Source organism: Notamacropus eugenii, chromosome 3, assembly GCF_028372415.1.
Source record: "Notamacropus eugenii isolate mMacEug1 chromosome 3, mMacEug1.pri_v2, whole genome shotgun sequence".
Lineage (NCBI taxonomy): Eukaryota > Metazoa > Chordata > Mammalia > Diprotodontia > Macropodidae > Notamacropus > Notamacropus eugenii.
The window spans coordinates 97,585,827-97,613,668 of NC_092874.1; the positions used below are offsets into that span (position 1 = coordinate 97,585,827).

The 27,842-nt window shown below is 42.4% G+C and overlaps 1 protein-coding gene across 2 annotated transcripts in view; it reads left to right on the top strand.

The window, feature by feature from the left end:
- Nucleotides 1-9,752: 9,752 nt before the first annotated feature.
- Nucleotides 9,753-27,842, top strand: part of LOC140533063 (zinc finger protein 777-like) — a 34,305-nt gene continuing 16,215 nt past the window's right edge. Inside the window, exons 1-4 of one of the 2 annotated variants that reach the window (XM_072652385.1) lie at nucleotides 9,754-9,963; nucleotides 11,030-11,109; nucleotides 13,838-14,692; nucleotides 17,919-18,045. In XM_072652385.1, the coding sequence (XP_072508486.1) occupies nucleotides 13,853-14,692; nucleotides 17,919-18,045 (967 nt within the window). In that variant the 5' untranslated portion in view covers nucleotides 9,754-9,963; nucleotides 11,030-11,109; nucleotides 13,838-13,852. Of the gene's footprint in view, nucleotides 9,964-11,029; nucleotides 11,110-13,837; nucleotides 14,693-17,918; nucleotides 18,046-27,842 lie in introns of both variants that reach the window. The other variant, XM_072652384.1, reaches the window with a different exon arrangement.

Sequence of the window (27,842 nt, forward strand, 5' to 3'; positions counted from 1 at the left end):
ATTATTGGAGCGTTTGGATCCTTGACCTTCTAGCCTTCTTTCCCCATGGAGGCAGTTTTTGCAATGGAAAGGGCACTGACTTTGGAGTCACAAAACCAGGACTTATGTCCCAGCTCAACCACTTACTAAGTGTGTTGCTCTGAGCAGCTGACTTTACCTTTCTGGGCCTTTGTTTCCTCAATAATAAAATGTGAAGAATGAATAAAGTTTGCATTACTTTTCTCACTGGGGCAGCTAGATGATGAGGGGATAGAACACTGGAGCTGGAGTTAGGAAAACCTGAATTCGGATCCGGCCTCAGACACTTCCTAGCCATATGACCATGAACTTAACTTAACTCTGTTTGTCTAAGTTTTCTCATCTGTAAAATGAACTGAAGAAGGAAATGACAGATCCCTCCAGTATCTTTGCCCAGAAAATCCCAAACGGAGTCATGAAGAGTCAGATACAACTGAAATGACTGAACAACCACACCAACTCACTTGGTTATCCGGAGAAATAAACGATGGCATATATGAAGCCCTCTGTGAATCACAAAGTACTATAGGAATGTGGACAAGTGCAACAGGGCACTTAGCTCCCAACTACAGATTCAGCTCTACCCTGAGAGAACTTACATTCTTCTTGGGGTATAAGATATAAGTATAAGAAAGGATAAATAAAAGTTAGATAAGTATGACTGGAAGAGTAGTATTGGAAGAGATTACAAGTGGATAGGGTAGCTTGGAAAAACTTTATAGAAGACAGGACATTTGAGCTATTTATGCAATCGCTGCTCTACATCCTGTGATCAATCCAATGAAAGATTCACTCCTTTGGGTTAAGGTTTTGCCTCAGTTAAATGCAAATGAAGGAAAAGTAGGTGCTTTTTCTGGAACTCCCTTGCTTTATCCATAATGCAGCAATTTGGTCTTTAGTTCCTTTCCTCTTTGAAAATCATCTTGCACTTCTGATAATTCTTGGTTCACATACTGCTAAAGCTTAGCTTGCAGAATCTTAAGCATAACATTACTAGCATGTGAAATGAATGCACTTGTTCAGTAATTTGAACATTCTTTGTCATTGCCCTTCTTTAGGACTGGGACTTTCTCTCTTAGGAGTATCTTAATTTTTTATTTTGGGGGAATATTTTTTAAAAATTAAATTACTTTTTTGCAATGGACAAAAATTTATTTTCTCCTCCTCCCACTCCTCCCTTCCCAATTGAAAAAGAAAGAAAAATAAAAGTCTACACGTAACAAAGACGCAGAACAAATTCCTTCATTGGCCACATCCAAAAAAATATGTGTCTCCACTATAAGTCTTATCACCTCCTTGTCAGGAGCATGTTTCATCATGAGTTCTCTAGAAGTTCCTTGGTAGATCATTACATTGATTAGAGTTCTTAAGTTATGAAGGTATTTTCAAAAGCTTTTGATAGACCACCCTCTGACAGAAAATAGATGTTGAATGAGATGTACATTTTTTAATGTGACCAGTGTGGGAATTTGTTTTACTTGACTGCATAGTTGCTACAATAATTTTGTTCTTGATGTGTGTATATGTGTGTGTGTTGTACATACACATATGTGGGTGCTCAAACAGGGAAGATAAGTAGATTTTTTTTAATTGAAAAAAATTTAATTTAAAAAAAAAAAGCTTATGGTAGAGCATCTGACTTTTGAAAACTAACCAGTCCTTTCATGCACTCTTTCTTACCTTTGGCAAGATGGGTCAATATGGGCTAGCCACAACTTTCATGATGACCTATTCTTGACTTCTACACAACATCTGTAGATCTGACCAAGGCCTTTGATACTGTTAGTCATGAGGGCTTATGGAAAATTATGTCAAAATTTGGCTGCCCAGAGAAGTTCATCAGTTTGTTCATCAATTTCATGATGGCATGCTTGCCCAGGTTCTGGATAGTGGACAATGCTCTCATGCCTTCCCAGTCACCAAAAGAGTGAAACAGAGCTGTGTGCTTGCTTCCATGATTTTAGCATATTTTTTTGTATTTAAATTTATTTATTTAAGTTTTCAACATTCATTTCCACAAAATTTTGGGTTCCAAATTTTCTCCCCATTTCTCCCCTTCCCCCACCCCAAAACACCAAGCATTCTAATTACTCCTATCATCAATCTGCCCTCCCTTCTAACATCCTTCCCTTCCCTTATCCCCATCTTCTCTTTTGTCCTGTGGGGCAAGATAACTTTCTATACCTCATTACCTGTATTTCTTATTTTCTAGTTGTATACAAGAACAATACTCAACAGCTGTTCCTAAAACTTTGACTTCCAACTTCTCTTCCTCCCTCCCTCCCCACCCATCCCCTTTGGGAAGGCAAGCAATTCAATATAGGCCATATCTGTATAGTTTTGCAAATGACTTTCATAATAGTCGTGTTGTGTAAGACTAACTATATTTCCCTCCATCCTATCCTGCCCCCCATTGCTTCTATTCTCTCTTTTGATGCTGTCCCTCCCCAAGAGTGTTGAATTCAAATTGCTCCCTCCTCCCACTGCCCTCCCTTCCATCCTCCCCCCCCCTGCTTATCCCCTTCTCCCCCACTTTCCTGTATTGTAAGATAGGTTTTCATACCAAAATGAGTGTGCATTTTATTCCTTCCTTTAGTTAAATGTGATGAGAGTAATAATCTTCATGTTTTTTCTCTCACCTCCCCCCTTTTTCCCTCCACTGAAAAGTCTTTTGCTTGCCTCTTTCATGAGAGATAATTTGCCCCATTCTATTTCTCCCTTTCTCCTCCCAATATATTTCTCTCTCACCCCTTAATTTCATTTTTTAAAGATATGATCCCATCCTATTCAATTCACCCTGTGCTCTCTGTCTCTCTCTATGTGTGTGTGAGTATGTGTGTGTGTGTGTGTGTGTGTAATCCCACCAACTACCCAGATACTGAAAAAAGTTTCAAAAGTTACAAATATTGTCTTTCCATGTAGAATGTAAACAGTTCAACTTTAGTAAGTCTCTTATGATTTCTCTTTGCTATTTACCTTTTCATGCTTCTCTTGATTCTTGTGTTTGACAGTCAAATTTTCTTTTCAGCTCTGGTCTTTTCATTAAGAATGCTTGAAAGTCCTCTATTTCATTGAAAGACAATTTTTTTCCCCTGAAGGATACTCAGTTTTGTTGGGTAGGTGATTCTTGGTTTTACTCCTAGTTCCTTTGACTTCTGGAATATCCTATTCCATGCCCTTCGATCCTTTAATGTAGAAGCTGCAAGATGTTGTGTTATCTTGATTATATTTCCACAATACTTGAATTGTTTCTTTCTAGCTGCTTGCAATATTTTCTCCTTGACCTGGGAACATTGGAATTTGGCCACAATGTTCCTAGGAGTTTCTTTTTTTGGATCTCTTTCAGGAGGTGGTCAGTGGATTCTTTCAATATTTATTTTGCCCCCTGGTTCTAGAATATCAGGGCAGTTTTCCTTGATAATTTCATGAAAGATGATGTCTAGGCTCTGTTTTGGATCATGGCTTTCAGGTAGTCCCATAATTTTTAAATTGTGTCTCCTGGATCTATTTTCCAGGTCAGTTTTTTTTCCGGTGATATATTTCACATTATCTTCCATTTTTTCATTCTTTTGGTTTTGTTTTGTGATTTCTTAGTTTCTCATAAAGTCATTAGCCTCCATCTGTTCCATTCTAATTTTTAAAGAACTATTTTCTTCAGTGAGCTTTTGAACCTCCTTTTCCATTTGGTTAATTCTGCTTTTTAAAGCATTCTTCTCCTCATTGGCTTTTTGAACCTCTTTTGCCATTTGAGTTAGCCTATTTTTAAAGGTGTTATTTTCTTCAGCATTTTTTTGGGTCTCCTTTAGCAAGTTGTTGACCCGCTTTTCTTGCATCTCTCTCATTTCTCTTCCCAATTTTTCCTCCACCTTTCTTACTTGATTTTCAAAATCCTTTTTGAGTTCTTCCATGGCCTGAGACCATTGAATATTTATTTTGGATGTTTGGGATATGGAAGCCTTGACTTTTATGTCTTTCCCTGATGGTAAGCATTGTTCTTCCTCATCCAAAAGGATGGGAGAAGATATCTGTTCACCAAGAAAGTAACCGTTTATAGTCTTATTTTTTTCCCCTTTTTTGGGGCATTTTCCCAACCAGTTACTTAACTTTTGGGTCCTTTGTCAAGAGTAGGGTATACTCTGGGGATCTGTAAGATCTCAGTTCCTTCAAAGTGGCACAATCAAGTGTGTACACTGGTCTGGGAGCAGAAAGAGATTTTTGTGCCCAGAATCTTAGCAGTTTCCTCTCCACAGCCACCTGGCCTCCAGTTCCACAGCCATTCAGTGTGAGATAAAGATCAGCTCCCTCAGGGCCTCTACACAGGGCTTAGGTAATAATCAGCTCCTCAGTGCCCCCAGGGTTTTTACGATCCAACAATGGATGCGGGCTGCTGTGGGAACTGCCTTATGTGGCCTGTGGGGCCGCTGCCTGAGGCTGGAGCTATGGGAAGGCCCTTCTCCCTTCCTGGTCAGCTGAAAAAACCCTGTCACTGACCTTTGGTGCCTGTGGGTTGAGGGATCTGCAAACCGCTGCTGCTGGGGCTGGGGATTCCATCCCCGAAGTGTCCTCCTCCCAGAGCCACACAGTGCAGCATGGTCAAGGCTGGGCTGGGCTGAGCTCCGCTCTGTGTCTGGTGCAACAGATGTTTCTCATGGGCTTTCCACGTCACCCTGGGCTGGAAATCTCCTCCTGTTGTTCTCCACTTCTGCTGCTCCAAAATTTGTTGAGGGTCCCTCTCTATAGGTATTTTATGGGTGATGTGGGGAGAACCTGCATATGTGTATCTTTCTACTCCGCCAACTTGGCTCTGCCCCCTTTAGCATATGTTTTCAGCCATGTTGTCAAAAGCTTTCAATGAGGATGAACATGGCATCAAGGTCAGCTATGATACTGATAGTAAGTTCTTCAATCTGAAAAGGCTACAAGTCAAGACCAAAGTGGAGGGAGTGTTGGTGCATGATTTTCTGTTTGCAGATGATTGTGGACTCAATACAGTCTCTGAAGCTGAGATGTAACAAAGTATGGATCAATTCTCTGCTGCCTATGCTAATTTTGGCCTAATAATTAACACCAAGAAAACACAGATGTTCCATTAGTCACCACCACACCATCCATATATGGAACCATTAGTTACAGCAAATGGAGAAGTTCTGATTGCTGTGGATAAGTTCACTTACCTTGGTAGTATACTGTCCAGGGATGTACATATTGACAGTGAGGTTGATGCATGCATTGCCAGAGCTAGTTCAGTGCTTGGGAGGCTCCAAAGGAAAGCATGGGAGAGAAGAGGTATTGGACTGACTATAAAACTAAACTGACCTCATTGCTGAATGCCTGTGAAACATGGACAGTCTACCTGTGCCATCCCAGGAAACTGAATCGCTTTCATTTGAACTGTCTTAGGAAGATTCTGAGGATCACCTGGCACGATAAGGTACCAGACACTGAGGTCCTTACTTGAACTAAACTGCCAACCATTCAACTATGCATTACAGAGTGCAGCTCTGATGGGCTGGCCATGTTGTTTGAATGTAAAACATATGCTTACCAAAGACTATTTTATGGAGAACTTGCATGGGGCAGATGATCACATGGTAGTCAGAAGAGGCGATACAAGGACACTATCAAGATGTCTCTCAAGAACTTTGGAAGTGATTGTGTGACATGGGAGACAGTGGCCCAGTACTGCTCAGCATGGCATGCCCACATCAGAAAGAGTGCTGTGCTCTATGAGTAAAGCAGAATTGAAACAGCTCAAAGGCAATGTAGAATGTGCAAATTTGGAGTATCCACCCCAAATGTTCACACGGATCATCTGTGCCCAATCTGTGGTAGAGCATTCCAAGCTCATATTGGTCTGATCAGCTACAGTTGGACACAGGGAAACTTGATTTTATCATAGTGATGTCATTTGGGTCCTCTTTGAGAACGAAGGACAACAACCAATCAATCCTTGACTTCTGATAAGACCCAGGCAAATCCCCAGAGGCCCACTAATTGCCTGTAGTGGTTCCAATGCATAGTGTGACCTTTTTCTGTAGCTGGCTGACCAAATTCAGTAGAGGAAAGAGCTGAGAAGAGAGAGGTGACTAAGACTAGACTAAAGAGGGGAAAGTACATTTCTTAGCCTGCATTTCCAAGCAGAAAAAAAAAAATCTTCTCTTTCTTGGACAGAACTTAACTCCATAGGACAAAGGAATTACAGTTTTAGTGCTGGAACGGACCTCAGAGGTCATTTCTTTCAAATCAGAACTCTTCTTGTGTAGGGTATGGAGAAATTTTGAGACTTACTTTTCCAGCCTAGAAATGAGAATCTGATAATGTACTTTAAAAAAAAAACCCCAAAACTATTGAAATATTCTCCCTAGATTGTCCTCAGAGGACATCTATAGGAGAGAGAAATGAAAATTCATTGCCAGAAAACCTCACAAAGAGGCTCTACTGCCTAAAGAGGCAAGGAGTTTCTTATGAGTAAGTGGAAAATACAAGATTTGCCTCAAGGACTTAGAGATATATTTCATAAAATCATATACACACATATATGAAAATCATCAGCAATGAGCATTTATTAAATGCTTTTCATGTCCTAGGCACTGGGTTAAGTGCTGGGAAGTATAAAGAAGGAGAAAAATATATCTGAATTATATATGTATGTGTGTATGTACACACATATGTATATATTTCAAATTTCAAATCTATTTTGCCACTCCAAAGTCACTGGGAATGGAATACTGAGGAAGCTGGCATCCAAGCTGAGGTATATTACCAGCTATTTGTTTTTATGTCCTTATGCTTTGTCATTCTCTCTCCTTTCCAGTCTGCCAGGTGCCATTCTGCCATTGTAATGCTCTCTCTGCCTCTAAGGTGACAAGCCACCCAAACCTACTCTGGTAGAATGACTTTAAATTGCCCTCTGAATCCCAAATTACCTTCCTCATCTCTTCATATTTTATACACACACACACACACACACATATTTATGTATACATATATATAGTCAGTCAATATGCTGATTGTTTTTGCTGAATTGTTTTCTTTTTAAAAAATCTTTGCTACAAAGGAAGTCTCCATGGGTGGGGGAAAGAACTTTATTCAGAAATAAATGTGATATAAAAACAAAAGACATCCATAAAATTGCAACAAAAAATTGAACTAGAATATTAACTATCTTCCCTTCCCCATCTTTCTCTCCTCCCCTAGACTGTATTGATGATAATGATAGCTAACATTTATATAGCATTTGCTAAGCATTTTACAGTTATCTCATTTGATCCTCTCAACAACCCTGGGAGATGAGTACTATTATTTAGCAGGATGCAGACATAATGACTCAAAAGTGTGATAGGAGTGATAAAAGAGCTCACTAGATCATATACTGCATTAAGAATGAGATAGTGTCTAAATTAGAATGTCCCACACAATTGCTTCGAAGCTCAGCTCACTTCCTCTGTGAGGCTTTTTTTCTGATTCCTTCAGGGCAGCTAGGTGGTCCAGTAGATAAAACACCAGTGCAGGACTCAGGAGGACCTTGAGTTCAAATCTCACCTCAGATACTTGACACTCACTAGATGTGTGACCTTGGGCAAGTCACTTAACCCCAACTGCCTCATTGTGGGTCATCTCCAGTCATCCTGGATTCAGATGGCTCTGGAGGAGAAAGTGAGGCTGGTGACCTGCGCAGCCCTCTCACTCAAAACAGAGTCAAGGGCAAGTCATGTCATTATTTCTCTTTGGCAACGAAGGACTAACACCCAAGTTCTGGTTCCTTCAGCTGCCAGTGCCTCTTGCACGGAATAACTTTTTGTTTATTTTCTATAGACATAGAGATATGCTTGTTTTTTTCCCATGTTTTTTGAAGTCACACACTCTTTCAAGTTTGTCTTTGTATTCCATTGGTAGTGGATAGCGATGTGACTCACCTCTACCTTGGCCCAGTGTGGCTCCAGGCAGCCCCTGGATAAGCCTCTAAATCGCAAGTAAAGAGTGACCAGCATTGGTAGAGGGAGTTTCCTCACCTGTAAATTCCTGATACTGAAAGGAATTACAGGTCCAGGTCCCTATCCCTATAGTTATACCTAGCACAATCCACAGTAAACGTTTTAAAAAGGCTTGTTGAGTGAATGAAGAATGTGACAGTCCCCCTTCTCCCAGTCACCCTACATGGGGACTACTGTATTCTGTTCTGGGCACCACATTTTAAGACCATTGATAACAAGCAAGAGCTTGTCCAGAGGAGGATGACCAGGGGTAAGGAGGTAACTGGAGACTGTTTCAACAGAAAAGCCCCTGCTGGAACTTCAGGTTGTTCCACTCCTACCCAAACACCCAAGAAAAAAGGATTGTCAGAAGAAGAATATAAGCTATTTGAGGAGAAGGTCAGTCCTTTCTTTAATCTTTGCATCCTCAGTCATGAACGCTACACCTTGCTGCCGGCTCATGACAAATTCTGACTGAATCGGATTGCAGACCTGATGTCAAGTATTTAAAGGGTTATCTAAGGGAAGGGTTAATCAAACTCCTTCTCTCTGGGCCCAGAAGGGAGAACCAAGAGCCCTGGGAGCAGGGTGCAGAAGAGCGGGCTTGCTCATTAGAATCTTGGTAAGGGGGTAATGAGGCAAACGTCTGCTTGGTGAAGGTTTGGGAATAGCTTGCTTGACAGCTGGCAGGCACTGCCTCATTTGTTTCATAAACTTCCCAGAAGCTGAGTTCTTCACCTGGGGTACCCCCCCCATGTATCTCCATCGATACACATCTGCATACCTATACATAGATTAGATTGACAGATATAAAGACAGATATTGACAGGTGTGGATATATATCTGTACACATGTACATATACATATATGTAATGCCTCAATATAATTGTCCTTCATAGTCTTATGTATTTTATTTGGTGCATTTAAAAACTCTGAGAGGGGATCTACGAGTTTCATTAGATTGTCAAAAGGGTGCCTGCCACACACAAGTTACAGTGAGCTCCCCATCCCGAGTGGAGGCTCGCTGGCCACTTGTTGGGGATGCCAGAGGGGTCCGACCGAGCTTCTCCGCTCTTTGGAGAGCCAGGCGCCAAGGAGAAGTGCCGGGGTCTGCGTGGTCCTTGGGTGGCCAGGAGCAAGCGCTTTCATCGCTTTTTCCCGTCCCGGGTGGCCGGAGAGGAGGCAGGTGAGCCGCGGGTCAGCCCCGAGCTCAGCACGGCGGCGGCCGGCGTGCAAGGATGCCGCCCGGCTCGCTCGCCCGCCCGCCCGCCCGGCTCGCCCGCCCGCCCGCCCGGCTCGCCCGCCCGGCTCGCCCGCCCGCCCGGGGCGTGTCCGCGCGGCGCGCGCCCGCCGCTGCCTGCACTGTTCGCTCCTACCAGCTGTAGATGGAGCTGTCCGGGTTGGCGCGAGCTCGGCGGAGCCTCGGCGCGTTTCTCTTTAAGCGGCCGGAGAGGGACATGCCTCCCAGGATGCAGTTTGTATCAACATGGCAGCTGCGGTGCAGCTCCCCTGCTGAACGGGCGCTGGGGCGAGAGCGTCGCGCGGAGCCCGAGCCCGAGCCGGAGCCGGAGCCGGAGCCGGAGCCCGAGCCCGCCGAGCCGGGGCTGGGCTGAGCGTGGGGCCCGGGCCGCAGCGGCTGCGGAGGCGGGGGCGGCCCAGCTCCGGGCCGGCGCTCCGGGGGCTCCGCTCGGCTCCCCCTCCGGCCCCTGCCCGGCCGCCGCCTGGCTCCGGGGCTCCGCTGGCTCGGCGCCCTCCGCGCTGACGGCGCGGCCCGGCCCCTGCGTCCAGAGAGCGCGGCGCGGCCCGGCCCGGGGGCCCCAGCCCCCGCGGGTCCCGTGCGCGGAGCGGGGCGGGCGGGAGCAGAGGAGGAGGGGACGGGGAAGGGCCGGACGCCCCGGAGCCCTCCGCGCCGCAGCCTCCCCGGGGCCTGGGAGCGAGACCGAGGGCCATGGCCGAGGCGGCGCCTGCTCCGGTGAGAAGTGCCCCGCGCGGGCCCAGCCGGGGAGCGGGCGGGGGCGGGGGGGGTCGGGCGCAGCCATCGGGGGCAGGGGGGCCGGCCGGAGCCCGTCCCCCCACCCCCGGGGGACCCGAGCCAGGAACGTCGCGGCCTCTCCGGGCTGCGGACATCCCCCCCGGCCCGCAGGAGCCGGGCGCGGCGGCTTGTCACGCCGGACCCGAGCCCCCGGGGAGCCGGCTCGTTTTGGCCCCCCGGGGGGAGCCTCCCGCTCTCCCCATTTCTCAGACTGGCTATCGAGGCACACATGCCCCAGTTCGGGGAGGGAGAGGGAACAGCCTGCCCCAAGGTCATGCGGCCAGTCATCCGTGGCTCCCTGCCTACTTGTGGAGAAATCCCTGCCTCTCGGGGCGTAGGGAGGGCAGAGGAGAGTCTCCTGCACTGCGGGCTCCCTCCGGACGGGCGGGAAGGGCCCCCCATTCAGGGATGGCCCGGACCCGGGTCTCCATCCCCAGGGAGGAGAGGCCGGGGGCAGCAGCAGCACGGCGCCCCCTAGCCCCCCGTCGGCTCCCACGCCAGACTCGGGGCCCCTGAGTGATGGGAGGCCAGAGGGCAAGCTGCTGCCCAGGAGGGGATGCCCAGCCCCATGCCCTTCCTCTGAGCAGGTATCTGGGCGACAGCGGCTCGAGGGTGACAAAGAAATAACCCCCCACTTCCTAAGATCCTCCTACCAGCATCTGTGACCTCAAAAAGAACGATCCCTTGTGTTAAATTGTTGGTAAAGGGGCAGCCTTTCCCAACCCCTCACGTACATGGAAGACCAAAAAAGAGACCGATTTTTCTTCTGTTACTGTGATCACAGTTCTGGGAAACTCAAACCACAGAGAAGAGAAGGAAACAATGAATGAGAAAACCGTAAGACTGTAAGATTTCAAGAGGTGGAACAGGATAACTGCCTGTAAAATTACAGTTTCAGAATTGACGCTGGTGCATTTGAGTATTCTAGGAATTAAAGGGATTGATGGATCACTCTAGCTTTTTTTTTAACTTCTAAAAAGTTTTATTTATTTTTTTTGCCTCACAGAACCACAGGATATCAGAGTTGGAAGGGACCTCTGAAGCCATCTAGTCCGGGTCAGATTAGATCACAGGCTACTAGGACTGGTGAGGAAATCCTAGCAAGAGCACTTTGTGTTTGGTTTTGTTTTTAAAGAAACTTTCTTCTTTTGCCTCTGGATTCACATAAAGTTCTGTAAACCCATAAGAGGACAGTAGAGATCTGTCTAGAGATGGAGAACAGAAGGAAAAAAAAATCTTTATTCTTCAGACCAGCCCTGGAGGCAGAAAGTTCCTGGCCTTCAGGCTCTATTTACTAGATTGCAGCCACATTTTAAAGAGATAGAGGCTATACTAGTTAAACTCCTGATTTTTCCATAGACTGACTTGGCCCCTGAATTGCATCCATTTCTCTAGTTATTGGTAGACTCACTAAACTGAAAAAACGTGTGAACTTACTGAGAATTAATCACATGCCTTATGTCTTATTTTCTGCTCTGTGAAAAGGACCACAATTAAGCTCTGTTTTCACTTCTTGAGAGGTGATATGGTATAATAGTAAAGTTCATCCCGTTAGTCAGGGTCTTATGAGGCCAAGTCCCATAGGAGTTGAAGGAGTCCTCAAAAATGATCTAATCCTACTCCCTCTTTAGTGAGGCTAAGTGATTTGTTCAGTTTCTAGAGTCACTAAAGATAGTAAATAGGAAAAGTGAGATTCATACCTGGGGCCCTGGATACCAGTACCAAAGCTTTTTCTGCTACACCATACATACCCTTACCTTCTTTGGTACTAGCTTGTGAATTCCTTGAGGGCAGGGTCTCCTTTGTAGCTCTGTGCTAAGGATCTAATTGAGACTTAATGGATACTTAAGAGATTTTCATGATATTAGAACTAGAGCCCTGTGTAGAACAGAGGTCTTCTGATTCCTAGACATATTCTAAATATTACTCCAGGGATTCAAACCATAGGTTCTCTGTCACATTATGAGCTAAACTATCTCATCTCACTTTTATTTGAAAGAGGAAATGAATGAATGCATGATTGAATAGCTGTGGCAGACTTAGAAATGGTCCAGAGGAACTTTTAATGAATGTCTAAAAGAATTGTAATTATTTCAAGATTTTAGTAATCATGAAGATTTATTTTTACTGATTGAACATATTGGATAGCTTTTCTCCCTGTCCATGAAGGACCAAGTAAGAGGAAGTGGAGAAAAACTGTAGCGAGAGAGATTTAGATCTAGTCTAAGATATTGACTATCTACATCGTTGAAACATTAGTAATCCAGTAGTTTATGAGCTTTCTTTCCCTAAAGATACTAGACTTCTTTCTATTTAGATAAAGTCGAGTTATTATTCAGAACAGCTTGAGTACAAATATATTAAATTCACAGATTATCCTGACAACTTAATTTTTAGCCTTTGTTCTTTTATGTCTTTTAACTGATCTAGAAACAAGTAGTAGAATGATTCTATTTGATTTTTCCATTCCAGTCCTTGACCCTGTGTCCGTAACCTTCACTGGGATACTTGCAGCATTATCTAGTGCCACAATCAGACTTAGATCATCCACTAGTTGGAAGAATCCTGTTGTTTTTCAGTCATAGACTATCCTCTCTTCTCAGTAACTATAATATCTTGAAATTGATACTCATCTTTTGAGTGTATGTTAATGACTCTCCTACCTAGAAGCAGGAGACTGGGCTGAATGCCCAAAGACCCCCATCTAACCCTGTGAGTCTGTAGGAAATAGTATGATATATAGTAGAAGGTGTGATAGACTTGGGATGAAGGTTTGAACCCAGGCTCTGGAACAGACTAGTCCCATGGCTCTGGGCTAGTACTTCATTATCTCTAAGTTTCAGTTGCCTTATCTATGAAATGAGGGTAATGACCCTTGTGCTACTTTTCTCAGGATTTTTCTCAGGAGAGTGAACATGCTATATGAATTTGAATTATCTTTATGAAAGGTACTAGATAAACATATCCAATTCAACATGGCAACCATTAGTGAAAAAAATTTACTTAGAAACTTAAACATTTTATTTTGGGATATTTGAAAGGAAAAAAAAGACTGTGTGCCATTTCTAGGAAATATTGATAGGTATCATCACATAGTAAATAGAGAGCAAATCTTAGAGCTAAGAAGATGTAGGATGAAGTCTTGCCTCTGACTTTGGCTCTGTAACCCTGGGTAAGTCACTGAGCTCAGTCCTGTGGCAACTCTTTAAGACTGTCAGTCCTAGAAAAGAAGCCAACCTGCAGGGGTAGAGGAAGTTTCTCACAGGGAGTTGCCTACGCTAAGGAAGTCCTTATACACATAGTCCTTATTCCATTGGGAAATGCTAGAGGAAGGTCCCATAAATGCCTTAATATATATCTGGATGTAGTGGAAATAGCCCTGGAATTTAGGAGACCAGGTTTCTAGTCCCAGCCCTAACACTGATTTGCCATGTTTCTTGTTCTTCAGTTTCCTTTTCTTTAAAATATAGATTACATGCCCTCTTTACCTACTTCATAGGATTAAGGTTAAAGTAAGAGCATAAATGTAAAAGCACTTTGAAAGTATGATGCTGTATATAAATTCAAGATAACATTATCATTATACTATTATCATTTATATTAAGCTCAGAGATAACAAACGGTTACAGCCTCCTGTAGAGCATATTCATGATGAAAATAGCCACAAGATTTAATTCTGTCTATAGGACTTATCTTTGTGCTTATCAAACCTGCACCTCTGTAATGTGATTAATAATCTTTTGACCCTAATTTGATTGCCATATAGGGAATACAAGTCTCAGTCCTGTCTTTTCATTTCTTTCCTTACAAACAGGTTCAGGATCTAGACATGGAGACACGGCGACCATCACCTTTGGCATTCTCCAGTGTTCCTCAGCGAGAAACTCTCCCTCATTCACCTGCTGGACCCCTCCAAGAAGCTCTGTCCCAGTACTCTGCTCTTTCCCCTAAAGAAGCTTCATCACACTTCCCTGCCATTCCCCAGAAAGAAGCCCTGCCCCGCATCATTCCTGAGAAAGTGACTCCTGGACGATTGCACCCTGTTTCCCAAAGGGAAATTTCACTCCCAACTCTTGCTTCTCCTGAGCAAGAGGTCACTTTCCAACATCCTCCTGTTCTCCAGCCTGAAACTCAGTGTCCACCCCTAGCTGCTTCTGAACAAGAAGTCTTATTTCGGTCCCATCCTGTTCATTATCAAGAAATCCCACTCCATTCCCCTGAAATTCCCGAGAAAGAAACCCTGCTCCTTTCCCCTACCGTTCCTGAAGCTGAGATGGAGACCCTGCTGCAGAGCCCAGTTTCCCAAAAGGACACACCCTTTCAGACCTCTGCTGCCTCTCAGAAGGAAACTCCACTTCAGACTGCTGAAATATCCCGCTTGGCAATATGGGCTGCCATCCAAGCAGTGGAGAGGAAAGTGGAAGCCCAGGCCATGAGGTTACTCACCCTGGAGGGGCGGACGGGGACAGCTGAGAAAAAGCTGACTGACTGTGAAAAGACAGCTGTGGAATTTGCAAACCACCTAGAGAGCAAATGGGTTGTGCTGGGGACCTTGCTCCAGGAGTATGGCTTATTGCAGAGAAGGTTAGAGAATATGGAAAACTTGCTGAAAAATAGGAATTTCTGGATTCTTCGACTCCCCCCAGGCAGCAATGGAGAAGTTCCCAAGGTAAACCTTTCCTGGATGGCAAGATGACAACAAATGAACTGAACTAAAAATTCCTTTTAGTTGAGTATGATTCAAGGAAAAGGGAAAGGGATGGGTCAAAGGGGAGTCTAAGTAAAGGGAAACATTCAGAATAAATACAGAATATATTGAGATTCTTCTTAACCAAAATATACACAGAAACTATTTGAATACATTTACAAAATACTCTAAGTTAAAAAAAAGAGATCTAAGTATTTGGAGGAATATTAATTGCTTATGGGTAGATGAAACCAATATAATAAAAATGAAAATGCTAACTAAATTAATTTACTTTTTCGCTGCCATGCCAAACTACAAAAAGATTATCGTTACTTTATAGATATATTAAAAAGAATAATGAAATTCATGTGGCAGAACAAAAAAGGTCAAGAAACTCAAGGTAAATAATGAAAAAAAAGTGGGAAGAAAGGGGGTCGGTCAGTACCAGATCTCAAACTACACAACAAAGCAGTAATTATCAAAAATAATTTGGTACTGGCTAAGTAAAGGTAAAAGAATTAGATGATGTTCAGGATCCAAATAATTTATTTCCTGTTAAGGCAGAGAAACTAGGCTAATAGATTAGAGAGGGATTGTAAGATATGGTATATCTTAGTTTCAACAAAATACTTGATGAAATGTTATATAATATCCTTGTTAATTAGATGGTTAAGTGGGGTTTGGATGATAATAATAATAAGATTCATAACTGATTGAACAGCCATACCCAAAATGTATTGATTTATGCCTCCACATTAGCTTGGGAGGGTAAAAGGATTGTTATGGGACACTGTTCAACATTGTTTTTTATTAGTGATTTGGATGAAGACTTAGATGGCAGACTTATTCAATCTTCATGTGACATGAAACTTGGAGGAGAAACCAGTATGATAGATGACAGAGTCGAGGTTACCAAGTATCTCCACAAGTCAAAGTTAACAAAGTGAATTTTATCTGGGATGAGGGTAAAGGCCTAGACTTAGGTTTTGTTTTTTACAAAATCAGATCCATAAGAATCAGGATGGAGGATCCCTGGCTTAGCAGCAGTTCATGAATTTAAAAACTTTAGTTGACCATTAGATTAATATGGAGCCAACAGAGTTAAACAGTCTCTATTTGTTTTTAAAGTTAATGCTCTTCCAACGTGATAATTCCCTCCATACATGTAAGTCAATAAACTTCTATAATTTATTGTATTAGAAAATTGTCTGGGGCACAAAGAGTGATCTGCTTGCAGTTTCATGGGTAGTATTCTTTTAGGACAAGAATTGAACCCAGGTCTTCCAATCTCAGTCTGTAAGACCCACAGCCTCTTAATGATCATTAAGGTTCATTGGTGGGTAAGTCTTATGTGGTAAGTGTAGAAATGATTTCCATTCTGTGCAAGTCAGAATTCATCTGCAGGACTGGATTCTGTTCTGGAATCCCAGTTTTAGAAAGGACACTGACTAACTAGAAGATGTCCAAAGGAGAGTAACTAGGATAGTTAGATGTCAGGAAACCATATTATATTAGGTGTGTTCATCCTTCGTTGCCAAAGAAGACCATGCCATCAAAGAAATTATGACATGACTTGCACTTGACTTTGTTTTGAGTGAGGGAGGGCTGTGCAGGTCACCAGCCTTACTTCTCCTCCAGAGCCATCTGAATCCAGTAACCAGATATTCATCAGGATAACTGGAGATGACCCAGGATGAGGCAACTGGGGTTAAGTGACTTGCCCAAGGTCACACAACTAGTGAATGTCAAGTGTCTGAGGTGAAATCTGAACTCAGGTCCTCCTGACTCCTGCGCTGGTGCTCTATCCACTGCACCACCTAGCTGCCTATTATATTAGGTATGTTTAGGTTGGAGGAGGGAAGACATGTTTGAAACATTTGAAGGGATTATAGACTTACTGTGTTTAAGAAGGGAGGGATAAGACCAATAGGTGAAAGTTATATTAATTTATAAATATGACTTGAAATAAAGAAGGCAAATTTTGGTTCAACTTTCTAAAAACTAGATCCCTACACTGGTGTTGTTAAATTCTCAAAGAACAGAGGCTAGATAACCAACCACCCATCAGAGATCCTGCACAGACATTCCCTGACAGTGGACCAGTTGACTTCTAAGGACCCTTCTTACAGTAATGTTCTGTGATTCTAAGAAAAAAATGCTAAAGCCTGTGTTTTTCTAGTTCTGTCTCTAGTGTATCCACTATGGTCATGGGTATAGACAAGAAAAAAAATTATGTTTTCAGACTAGTTTTTGATATCAAAGTGGAACTTTGCTTGATTTTTAAAGAATGGTACTCATTAGTACTCTCAGATTCACACTGAAATTTTTAAAAAATTCTAAAATGTATTTCCAGGGGCTGTCAGTTATTATTTGCCTGATAAGGTTTGCTTTCTCAGACTTGTATTTAAGGAAAACCTTTGACGTGATTTAAAAAAGACATAGTGAATGGAGAACTGGCCTCAGAGTCAGCAAGGCCTGGGTTCAAGTCCAGTTCTTAGCCCATACTGGTTATCACTTAACCGCTTTTACTTTCAGTTTCTCAAGCAGTATTTTTAAGTTGAAGAAGTTAATGATCTATATGGCAGAGAGAATTTCCTCATCTGGAGTTCCTTTTACCAGTGAAATCACAAATTCAGACCAAAAAAAGAATTCTTGGTGAAGGCTTTTCCTTTCTTGTAATAAAGTTGTATTGTGGCTTGCGTCTTTCAACCTGTGATTAACTTTTGGCACGGAAGATGGTATCATGAATTCTTTCTCCTTAGGATTTAATTGTTTTTCGGTCTTACGGTATTGTGGAATGTAATGTCAGCATGAAGTAAATGGAATGAAAATCAACTCATTTTCTGATTTTTAGGCTTTCTCTTGGAAACAGGATAAGTCATGTTCTAGCTCTTCAGGATTAACCTTGAAAAGAGTCAGGTTTCACTAGTGCGTTAGAAATGTAGATGTGATATTTAATTATTTTTCCTTATGCCCATACTCAGATAAAATTTCAGAACTAAGAGATGATATTAAACTATGCAGCCTTTCAGCCAGCCCTCCCCCAAAATGTATTCTCTATATTACTTGTAAATTGGAGTTTCCCCTAGCTTACATTGTGAATCTCAAACAGATCTGGGCCATATTCTTTGTGCTAAAATTGTCCAACAAGTGTATCTTTACCAGCTCTATATTTGGACAGTGCTGAGGGTATGTTTTGTGATTTCAGGTACCAGTCACATTTGATGATGTTGCAGTCCATTTCTCAGAACAGGAGTGGGGGAACCTGTCTGAGTGGCAAAAGGAACTTTACAAGAATGTGATGAGAGGCAACTATGAATCTCTTGTCTCAATGGGTAAGGCACCTTTTTTTTAAAAATTAAATTATTTTATTTGTTTTCAGTGTTCAATAATCACTTCCATATATCTTAGATTTTTCCCCCTCCCTCCCCCTCATTGCCTCCTTCCTTCCCACTCTCTCCCTCAGACAGCATACAATCCTATATAGGTTCTACACGTACATTCCTATTAAATACATGTTGCCTAGGAGAATTAAAATGAATGGGAGAAACCATAAAGCAAAACAAAACAAAACATAATACAAAAAAAAAATTGGCCTGCCATCTGTGACCCAGCTCCACAGCTCTTCCTCTGGGTGTGGAAGGCATTTTGCTTTGAGTCCATTGGAAATTTTTTAAGTCCTTGCATTGCAATGAAGTACTAAGTCTACCAGAAACATTCCTCACACTGTGGTTGTTGCTGTGTACAAAGTTCTCCTGGTTCTGCTCCTTTCACTCAGCATCAGTTCATATAAGTCTTTCCAGGCCTCTCTAAAGTCTTCCTGTTCATCATTTCTCATAGCACAATAATATTCCATTACATTCATATACCACAACTTGTTCAGTCATTCCCCAATTGATGGGCATCCCCTTGATTTCCAGTGTTTGGCCATCACAAAGAGAGCTGCTATAAATATTTTTGTACATGTGGGACCCTTTCCCATTTCTATGATCTCTTTAGGATAGAGTTCCAGAAGTGATATTGCTGGGTCAAAGGGTATACGCATTTTTTTAGCCCCTTGGGCATAGTTCCAAATTGCTCTCCAGAATGGTTGGATCAGCTCACAGCTCCTCCAACAATGAATTAGGGTTCCAACTCTCCCACATGTTCTCCAACGTTTATCATCTTCCTGTTTTGTCATGTTAATCAGTCTGATAGGTGTGATGTGGTACCTCAGAGTTGTTTTGATTTGCATCTCTAATCAATAGTGATTTAGAGCATTTTTTCGTATGATTATAGATAATTTTAATTTCTTCCTCTGAAAACTCCCTGTTCATATCCTTTGACCATTTATCAATTGGGGAATGACTCTTATTCTTGTACATTTCACTCAGTTCTCTATATATTTTAGGAATAAGACCTTTATCACAGACACTATATATCATAGACACTTTCCCAGTTTTCTGCTTCCCTCCTAATCTTGGTTGCTTTGGGTTTGTTTATGCAAAAGCTTTTCAATTTAATGTAATCAAAATTATCCATTTTGCATTTCATAATGTTCTCTATCTCTTGTTTGGTCATAAATTTCTCCATTCTCCATAAATCTGAGAAATACACATTCCTTGCTCCCCTAATTTGTTTATAGTATCAGTCTTTATAGCTAGATCATGTATCCATTTGGCTTTTACTCTTGCGTACAGTACCAGGCATTGGTCTATGCCCAGTTTCCACCACATTATTATCCAGTTTTCCCAGCAATTTTTGTCAAACAGTGAGTTGTTATCCCAGAAACTAGGGTCCTTGGGTTTATCAAACAATAGATTGCTATATTCATTGACTCTGTGTCTTGAGTACCTAATCTATTCCACTGTTCTACCCTGTTTTTTAGCCAGTACCAAGTGGTTTTGATGATTGCTGCTTTATAATACAATTTGAGATCTGGTAGGGGCTAGGCCAGTAAGGCATATTTCTTTAATAATACTAGCTGTATAGAATACTTTATATGTGTTATCTTACCTGAGCCTCCACTTGGCATACACTAATGGTCATTTTTCTCCCAAGAGTCTGTCCTGAGCGCTTTTCTCTTCTCCCCCTACATAGCCTTACTTGGTGATCTCATCAGTTCCTTTGGGTTCCCTTATCTCTATGCAGGTGATTTTCATCCAGCCCCAATCTCTTTCCTGATCTCCAGAGTACTGTCTACATCTGCTTTCTCTTGGATATCTCAAACTAGGTGTCCTGTAGACAGCCAAAACAACCTGTTCTTTTTTCCCCTAAACCTTCCTCCTCTTTCCTGTAACTTTAGGGGATGCTTACTCACTTACCTCACATACCCAGTCTGTTGCCAGATTTTGTCCTTTGTACTTGCACAATATCTCTTGTATGTAGTCTCCCTTTCTCCAATATCCAGGCCCTCATCCCCTCAAACCTAGACTACTGAAGTGTCCTGCTGGGTGGTCGGGCTCCCTACCTCAAGTGTTTCCCCACTCCAATCTGTCCTCCACTCACCTGCCAAACTGATCTTCCTAAAATGCCACTCTGACCACGTCTCCTCCCTGCTCAATTAACTTCAGTGGCTTCAAGATCAAATTTAAAAGCATCTATTTGGCTTTTAAAACCCTTCACAATCTGGTGTTCTCCTGCTTTCTAGTCTTTTTGCCCTTTACTCCCTTCCGGTGCTGCTAATGAGTGGTTCCTCATTCTTAGGACACTCTCTCACCTGACTCCATCCCTTTTCCCCTGCTGTCCCTCCTGCCTGGCATTCTCTCCCTGCTCTCCTCCATCTCCTGACTTATCTGGCTTCCTCTAAGACTCAGCTCAGATCCTACCTTTTGCAGGAGGCTTTTCCCCGTCCTCCATGTTCCACCCCAGCTGAGGCCCTTTCTCTGAGATTACCTCCCCTTTATTTTGTATCTTCTACCTACCTAGTCGTTTGCATACCCTTCTTTCCCATTCGAGGGTGAGCTTGAGGGCAGGGGCTGGGTTTTTGTTTTAGTTTGTAGTCCAGTGCCTGGCACCTGGTAGATGCTTACTAAATTTGGTTTTGAACCTCATCACAACCCTGTGAGGAAGGAAATACAAAGATGATCATTTCCACTTTACAAATAAAAAAACCCCTGAGGCTTGAGGGAGAGGTTAAATGGCCCTCTTGCCCAAGGTCATAGCTCTTTGGATGACAAGTGCAGCACAGCTCCTCTGTGCCCACCAGCATACCTTTCTTCTTGGCTGGAAGTGATTTCCATTCAGCAGCCCTTCAGTAAGAGGGGGTTTGACTGGACATGGAGAGCAAGAGTCAAAGGTGATAGCCTGAGTGGCCAGTTAGGGTGATGGCCCAGTGTGGAGGAGGGGTGGGAGACAGGACGGATTTAGGCTTCATTTCTGGCTTTGCTGTCTTGGAGGATACATACAAGAAGCCCAGAAGCAAGAGAGGGAGAAGTAGTAGATTCTGAAAATAAAGCAGGAGGAAGAAAACCATGTCTCACAGAGCAGGCCAGACCAAGCCAGGGAATGGTGTCCTGTGAGCTCCTGTGATCTAGCGGCAGCAGCACTTTGAATGAGGCTTTGTGGGGAATTCTGATCCTATCTGTGTTACCAACATGCTGTGTGATCTTGGACATGACCCTTCACCACTCTGGATCTGAGATTGGTTTTTGTTTTTGGTTCAGACCTGTGATTTTATCAGTATGAAGAACCCTCATGTGGAAATTACCACCATGTACATCTTTAGTGTTTGTTTTGCTAAGTGATTTACCTAACTCTCACCTGTGGCTCTAAGAACCTGTAGCATGTGCAGTGGCCATACCCCAGTAAAACTGTCTCCGCAGATGGGCTAAACCAGGTTGAGGGTAAACTACAGGCCTCAAACCTGTCAGTGAGTGAGGGGAATGTCTATCCGAAGCACATGAAGACTTTCCCTGATGGAATGGGTAGTTGAGAACAGTTTGTTCCAATGGTCACAGACAGCTAAAGCATGCTCCCTGAGCTTGGTCAGGCACAAAAGAAACCAAGGTCATCCATTGGGCCACTGCCAGTCATCTTGTGCTGGTGCTGGACTTCAGTGACTCAGGAAGAGAGTGAGGCTGATGACTTTGTGCAATATTGCCTCACTTAAATCCAATTCACGCACAAGTCAAGACATCACCCATGATGTCATTGGGCCTTCTTGAAATGAAGGGCAAACAACAACCATCCCTCCCTTAATCTGCCCTCCCTTTAATCCTCCTAGTTTCCTCTTCTCCCCTTTCCCTCCTGTTTCCCTGTTGATTGAAATAGATTTCCGTATCCAGCTGTGTGTCTATGGGAGCGTATTCTCTTCTTTCCTTCAACTAGTTCATGTGAAACTAAGGTTCAGGTATCAGCCAATCCCCCTTTTCCCTTCCTTCCTGTAGACTTCTACTTTTGAATCCTGGTTGCATAAGAACATTTTTCCTAACCTTCCTTTCCCTTCCCCTCCATCCCCATATGGTCCTCTTTCTCTCTCTCTTCCTTTCTTCTTTTAAAATCATCAAGAAGATATAAAATCTTTTTTTTATAAAATTATCACCCTAAGTAGCTACTCAGCCTGTCAACTTTGACTCTTGCCCTCCATGTCCAGTCAAACCCCCTCTTACTGAAGGGTCACTGAATGGAAATCATTTCTAGCCAAAAAGAGAGGCATCCTGGTGGGCAGAGAGGAGCCATGCTGCACTTGTAATCCAAAGAGCTATGACCAAAGAGGGCCATTTAACCTCTCCTTCAGCCTCAGGGTTGGTTGTTTTTTTTGGAAAGTAGAAATAATTGTCTTTGTCCTTCCTTCCTCACAGAGTTGTTATGAGGTTCAACAAGGCATTTAGTAAGCATTAAACCTTCCCTCTAATTAGTCTTCCTCTGTGACTCTTGAAGATGATAGGGTTCAGAAGGGAAACACATCATTCCTTACATTAAAATTTTAACAGTTTATCCTTCTTTAGTTTCCCTGTATTTGTTTATATTTTATCTTTTTATCTTTCTCTTAACTCCTATGAAATTCAGAGTTTCTGCTCAGTCTGATTTTTCAATCAGGAATGTTTGGAAGTTCTGTTAAAGGTCCATTTCTACTCACCCCTAGCCCCACTCAAGGATTATATTCAGTTTTGTGGTTACTCTTGATTGCAGCCAATATCCTTTGCCTTCTGGAATCAAAGTCCTCTGCTTCTTCAGAGTGGAGGCCACCAAAGAGTGTATGATCTTGACTGTGGCTCCATGATACTTGAATCTTTTCTTTGTGACTGTTTCTAGAATTTTTTTTTCTTTATCTGGAAATTCTGAATTTTGGCTATAATGTTCCTAAAAGTTTTCATTATGAGATTTCTTTCAGGAGACAATTGGTGGATTCATTTTATTTCTAATTTTTTTTTTGGTTTAATGGATCTGGGCAGTTTTCTTTTAATAGTTGTTAAAGTATGTTCTCTAAACTCTTTTTGGTAATGACTTTCAATTGGAATTTCAGTCCAATGATTCTTATATTTTCCCCCCTTTCTCTGTTTTCTAGGTCAGTTACTTTTGATTTGAAATAATTTTCTATTTTTTTTTCAGTCTTTTGACATTTTTTGTTGTGTCATTAAATCACTGACTTCAATCTGGTCCATTCAAACTTTAAGGGAATTTGATGTTTGGGCAAGGTTGTACCTGTTAGGCCGAGTTATTAATTCCCTTTCTAATTCTTTCTCTCATAGATTTCATTTCCTTTTCATTTTTTCCTCTAATGTTTTCATTTCATTGCTAAAGCAATTTCTAAGTCTTTTGGCTCTTGCTTCATTTCTTCTAGGAATTTTAGTTAAATTTGTGCCCAAGCTGAGTTTTTATTGGAGGCTTTGCTTGTAGATATTGTGGAGTCATTCCCTTCTTCTGGGGCTCTCTTCACCTTGAGTGTCCTTGTCCCCGTAGCTTTTCATGGTGAGGTTCTTTTTTTGTTCATCCTTTTTTCCATCTTCCTTCCTAACTTCAGGCTTGATGTTAAGACCAGCTTCTGTTCACCGGAGGGAAAGTCTGAGCTGATCCTGTTCTGCTTTCTTGGTGAATTGAGTGCTGTGTTAGTTACACAGCTGCTGCTTGCTTTTGAACTTGTCCCTTGCTTGGTGTGTAGAGCGGGAGCATGCCCTTCCTGGTTCTGGGTTCCCTAGTCAGTCCACCCTGAATCTGTGACATAGAACTGAGGAGCAAGAGCCAGTTAACACCTGTTCCCACTCCCTGTATGGATTCACAGGGCCACTCAGACTTCTTCTTGCGCTCCTCCCCAACTCTGTGTTCTTGCCCAGACCCCATCCCCATTGTCCACAGGCATGTCTCTCTAGCTCCCTATGTCAATCTGGCCTGGGGTTTTTTTCCTTGGATTTCCCCATTGGGATTCAGTGTGATCTGTTCAGGCAGTGGTGGCAGGGAGCAGTTCTTCCTACTACTCTGCCATCTTGGCTCTGCCTCCTCCCCTTTTTGTAACTCAAATTCACTGTGTCCAGAACAGGACTCATCCTCTTTCCCCACCTCCCCCCGCTTCTGAACTTCCCTGTTTGTCAGACTCCATCATTCTTCCAGCCTCCTGGACCAGTGTTACCCTGCACTTCTTTTCTCTGCCTTCATCTCTCTCACATCCACATGCTGCTCCTCTCACTCAGTTGTCATATTAGTACAGACTTTCCATCACCGTTGCTGGGACTGTTGCTGTGCCCTCCTAGTTGGTCTCCTGCTTCAGGCTATTCTCTGCTCCAGGCCATCTTCCAAAGAGCAGGTCTCACCTTGTCACTTGCTCACTAAGTTCCAAGAATTATTATTGCTTCTAAGATAAAACACAAACTCCTCAGTCTGACTTTACAAACCTTTCTCAAGTTGGTCCCAAATTATCTTTCCAGCTTCCTTATATGTTTACTCCCTTTTACAAACTGTGTGGTTCAGCCAAACCAGCCTTTTCTCTGTTCCACACTTAGGACATGACATTGCCCATCTACCTGTCTTTCCCCTGGCTGTCTTCACCTCTGCTTTAGAGAATCAGAGCACTGCTCTTGAAGTGCCACCGTCTCCATGTAGCCTTTCCTCATTCCCCTACCTTCTAGGCCCCCCCTCCATCTCTCACTGCCTCATATGTATTTCCCATACTTGTATATGCATGCCTTCTCTACCCCCATTATCATGTTAGAACAGGGCTTGTTTCTTGGTATCCTCAGCTCCTAGCACATAGTAAGTACATAATAATAAGTAATGTTTATGTAGCACTTTAAGATTTGCAGAGCCCTTTACAAATATTATCTCATTTTATCTTTATAATAATCCTGGGAGGTAGATGCTAATATTATCCCCATTTTACAGATGAGAAAATTTAGGTAGAGATTAAATGACTTGCCCAAGATTACACAGCTCCTAAGCATCTGAAGCTGGATTTCAACTCAAGTCTTCCAGAGTTCTAGTCCAGTATTTTAATCTGCTGTCACCTAGCTGTCTAAATACTGATTGACTGAGTACCCAAGGTCACACTGTCAGAAGCAGAAGAGGTAGGATTTGAATCCAGAGCCTACCAAAATGTACGGAACTGACTAAGTGCTCTAGAAAGTCACTTTTTCTTATTATCAGATTTGGTTGATGTGTGGAATTGTTTTGCTGAACTATTTAAAAATTTTTTGTTTCAAGGGATGACTTGCTATATAGGGAAGATGGGAGGGATATGTTTGGAAACAAGTGATAAACTCCATTTTTCTAATTAAAATTAAAAAAAAAAGAAAAAATTCACTCTGTTACTCTAACCAGTATAGTCCTTGGTACAGTTTTGAGTTTTATAGCTATTATAAACCTATGTAGAGGGAGTGGTTAAGAACAACTTATTATTGTTCCTCAGAGCTGTGTTACTGTAATTCCCCTTCTTTTGCTTTTTCTCCTATATTCTTTGAAAAACTCTTTCTGTACTCGAAGTGTTGGAGGAAATCCTGAGGGTCCTTGGGATCTCAGAAGAATAGGAGATTAACAGAGTTGTGTGATGTCACAGTCACCTGAAGGGAACATCTTTGAAGTGTTTGGAATTCAGATACAAGATCACTTTTACTCATGTATACCGAGAGGATTGTTGGGCTCCAGTGCTCCCAAGTGTCCAAAGTAGGACTGATGCATCACACAAAAATTAGGGAAGTCCTTTGTGGGGGTAAAGGTAATTTTCTTTTGAGGTGGGGGAGGGAGTCTGTAGGTACTGATTCCCAAGGGCTGAGGGGAGTGAGTAAGTTGGTTGTAGGTCATACTTCAAAGCCAAGGAAGTAGGCCAAAAATTGGGAAGCCTAGAGTGCAGGAAATTGAAGCCTTGAATTCAAAATTTTTACCTGAAACATAGGTCTTTTTATTCTAGAAGCACATGATGCTGTTGTTCCTCAGCTCTCCTTTGCCTCCCTGGCTTCTATCTAGTCTCAGTTAAAGTCCAGCTTTCTGCAAGAGGAAGTTGTTCCCATGCCTACTAATCTGGATGTCTTCCCTCCCCATTCATCCTGTTGGTAGTGTGTTTGTACGTAATTCTTTTCACGCTGTTTCCCCTATTAGACTGAGTTCTTTGAGGGCAGAGACCATGTTATTGTCGTTATTGTCTCTCTTTATGTGCCCAGCACTTATCATGGTGCCTGGCACATAGTAGGCCTTTCATAAATGCTAACTGACTGACTGCATATGTGCGCCACCCCAGCAAGCACTGCACTCTTACTGGTCCCTGGACCTTCCCCATTCATCGTTACTGCCATTTGCTGATTCAGAGTTGCAGAGGAGCTCAGAGGCCATCTGAGTCCAGCATAACTTAAGCAAGCATCTCCCGTGCAGCAGAAGTGTCAAACTCAGAGAGAAACATGATCTGTACTCTACTGTATTTGTATTTATTTTATTAATATTTTCCAGTTACGTTTTAATCTGGTTCAGGAGGCACTGGGGAGTGCCAGGGCCTATTCTGCCAGGAATTCTGCCACCTGACTTTAAGGACAAAGAGTCCATTACCTCCCACTGTAGTTCAGTCTGCTTTTGAGGAGTTCTAAGAAGATACTTTTCCTTAAATCCACCCACCCTAATTCTGCCTCAGTCAGTCAGTGAATCAAAAAGCATTATGCCAAGTCGTGCTGCACAATAACCCTTTATTTTTGTTTTTACAGTGTTGTTATTGTATAAATTGTTCTCTGGTCCTGTTCATTTCCTTCTTCATCAGTTTGTAAAAGTCCTCAAAATTTTCATTTTCATAATATCGATGTTATAAAAATTGTTTTTCTCGTTTTATTTCATTTTGCATTATTTCGTCTTTCCATGTCTTTTTGTAATCATGTATTTCCTCATTTCTTGCCACACGCAAGTACTTCTTCACATTTGTATACATAATTCATTCAGTCTGTAACCGACGAACATCTCCTTAGTTTCCAGTTTCTTTGCCTTCACAAAAGGAGTTGCTATAATTATTTTTTAATGTAACCTTTTCCTCTTTCTTTGATCTCTTGGGTATAGGCCTAGCAGTGGTATAGCTGGGTCAAAGGGCACATGCACATTTAGTAACTTTTTGTATATTATTCCTAAGTGTTTTCCAGAGTGGTTCTACCTATTCACAAGACCACTGGCAGTGCCTTTTTTCCCACAGCCTCTCCAGCATTTATCATTTTTCTGTGGGTGTGAGGTGGAGTCTGAGAATTGCTTTAATTTTGGCTTCTCTAATGTGGAGGATTTTTTCATATGACTATAGATAATTTAGATTCTTTCTTTGAGAATTGTCTCTTCATATTCTTAACTTCAGCTTTGAAGCCGCATGTGGCCCTCTAAGTCCTCAAGTGCAGCCCTTTGAATCCAAACTTCACAGAACAAATCCTCTTAATAAAATAATTTGTTCTGTAAAACTTGAACTAAGTCAAAAGGCTGTTCTTGAGGACCTAGAAAGCCACAGGTCCTCCACCCCTGCATCATTTATCAATTGGGGCGTGGTGCTTTTGCTTACAAATCTGGATTCATTTCTTATGTATGAGACCTTTATTAGAGAAAGGGGGTTTTTGTTTTGTAACGTTTTTCCATTTTTTTATTATTTATTATGATTTATTCATTTTAAACTTAAATACAAAATGAGAAAAGAAAAAAGAACATTGCCATGTACACAGCAGAACATAAGAAGAGGATTAGATATCAAACAATAAATTTCCATTTCAAGAAA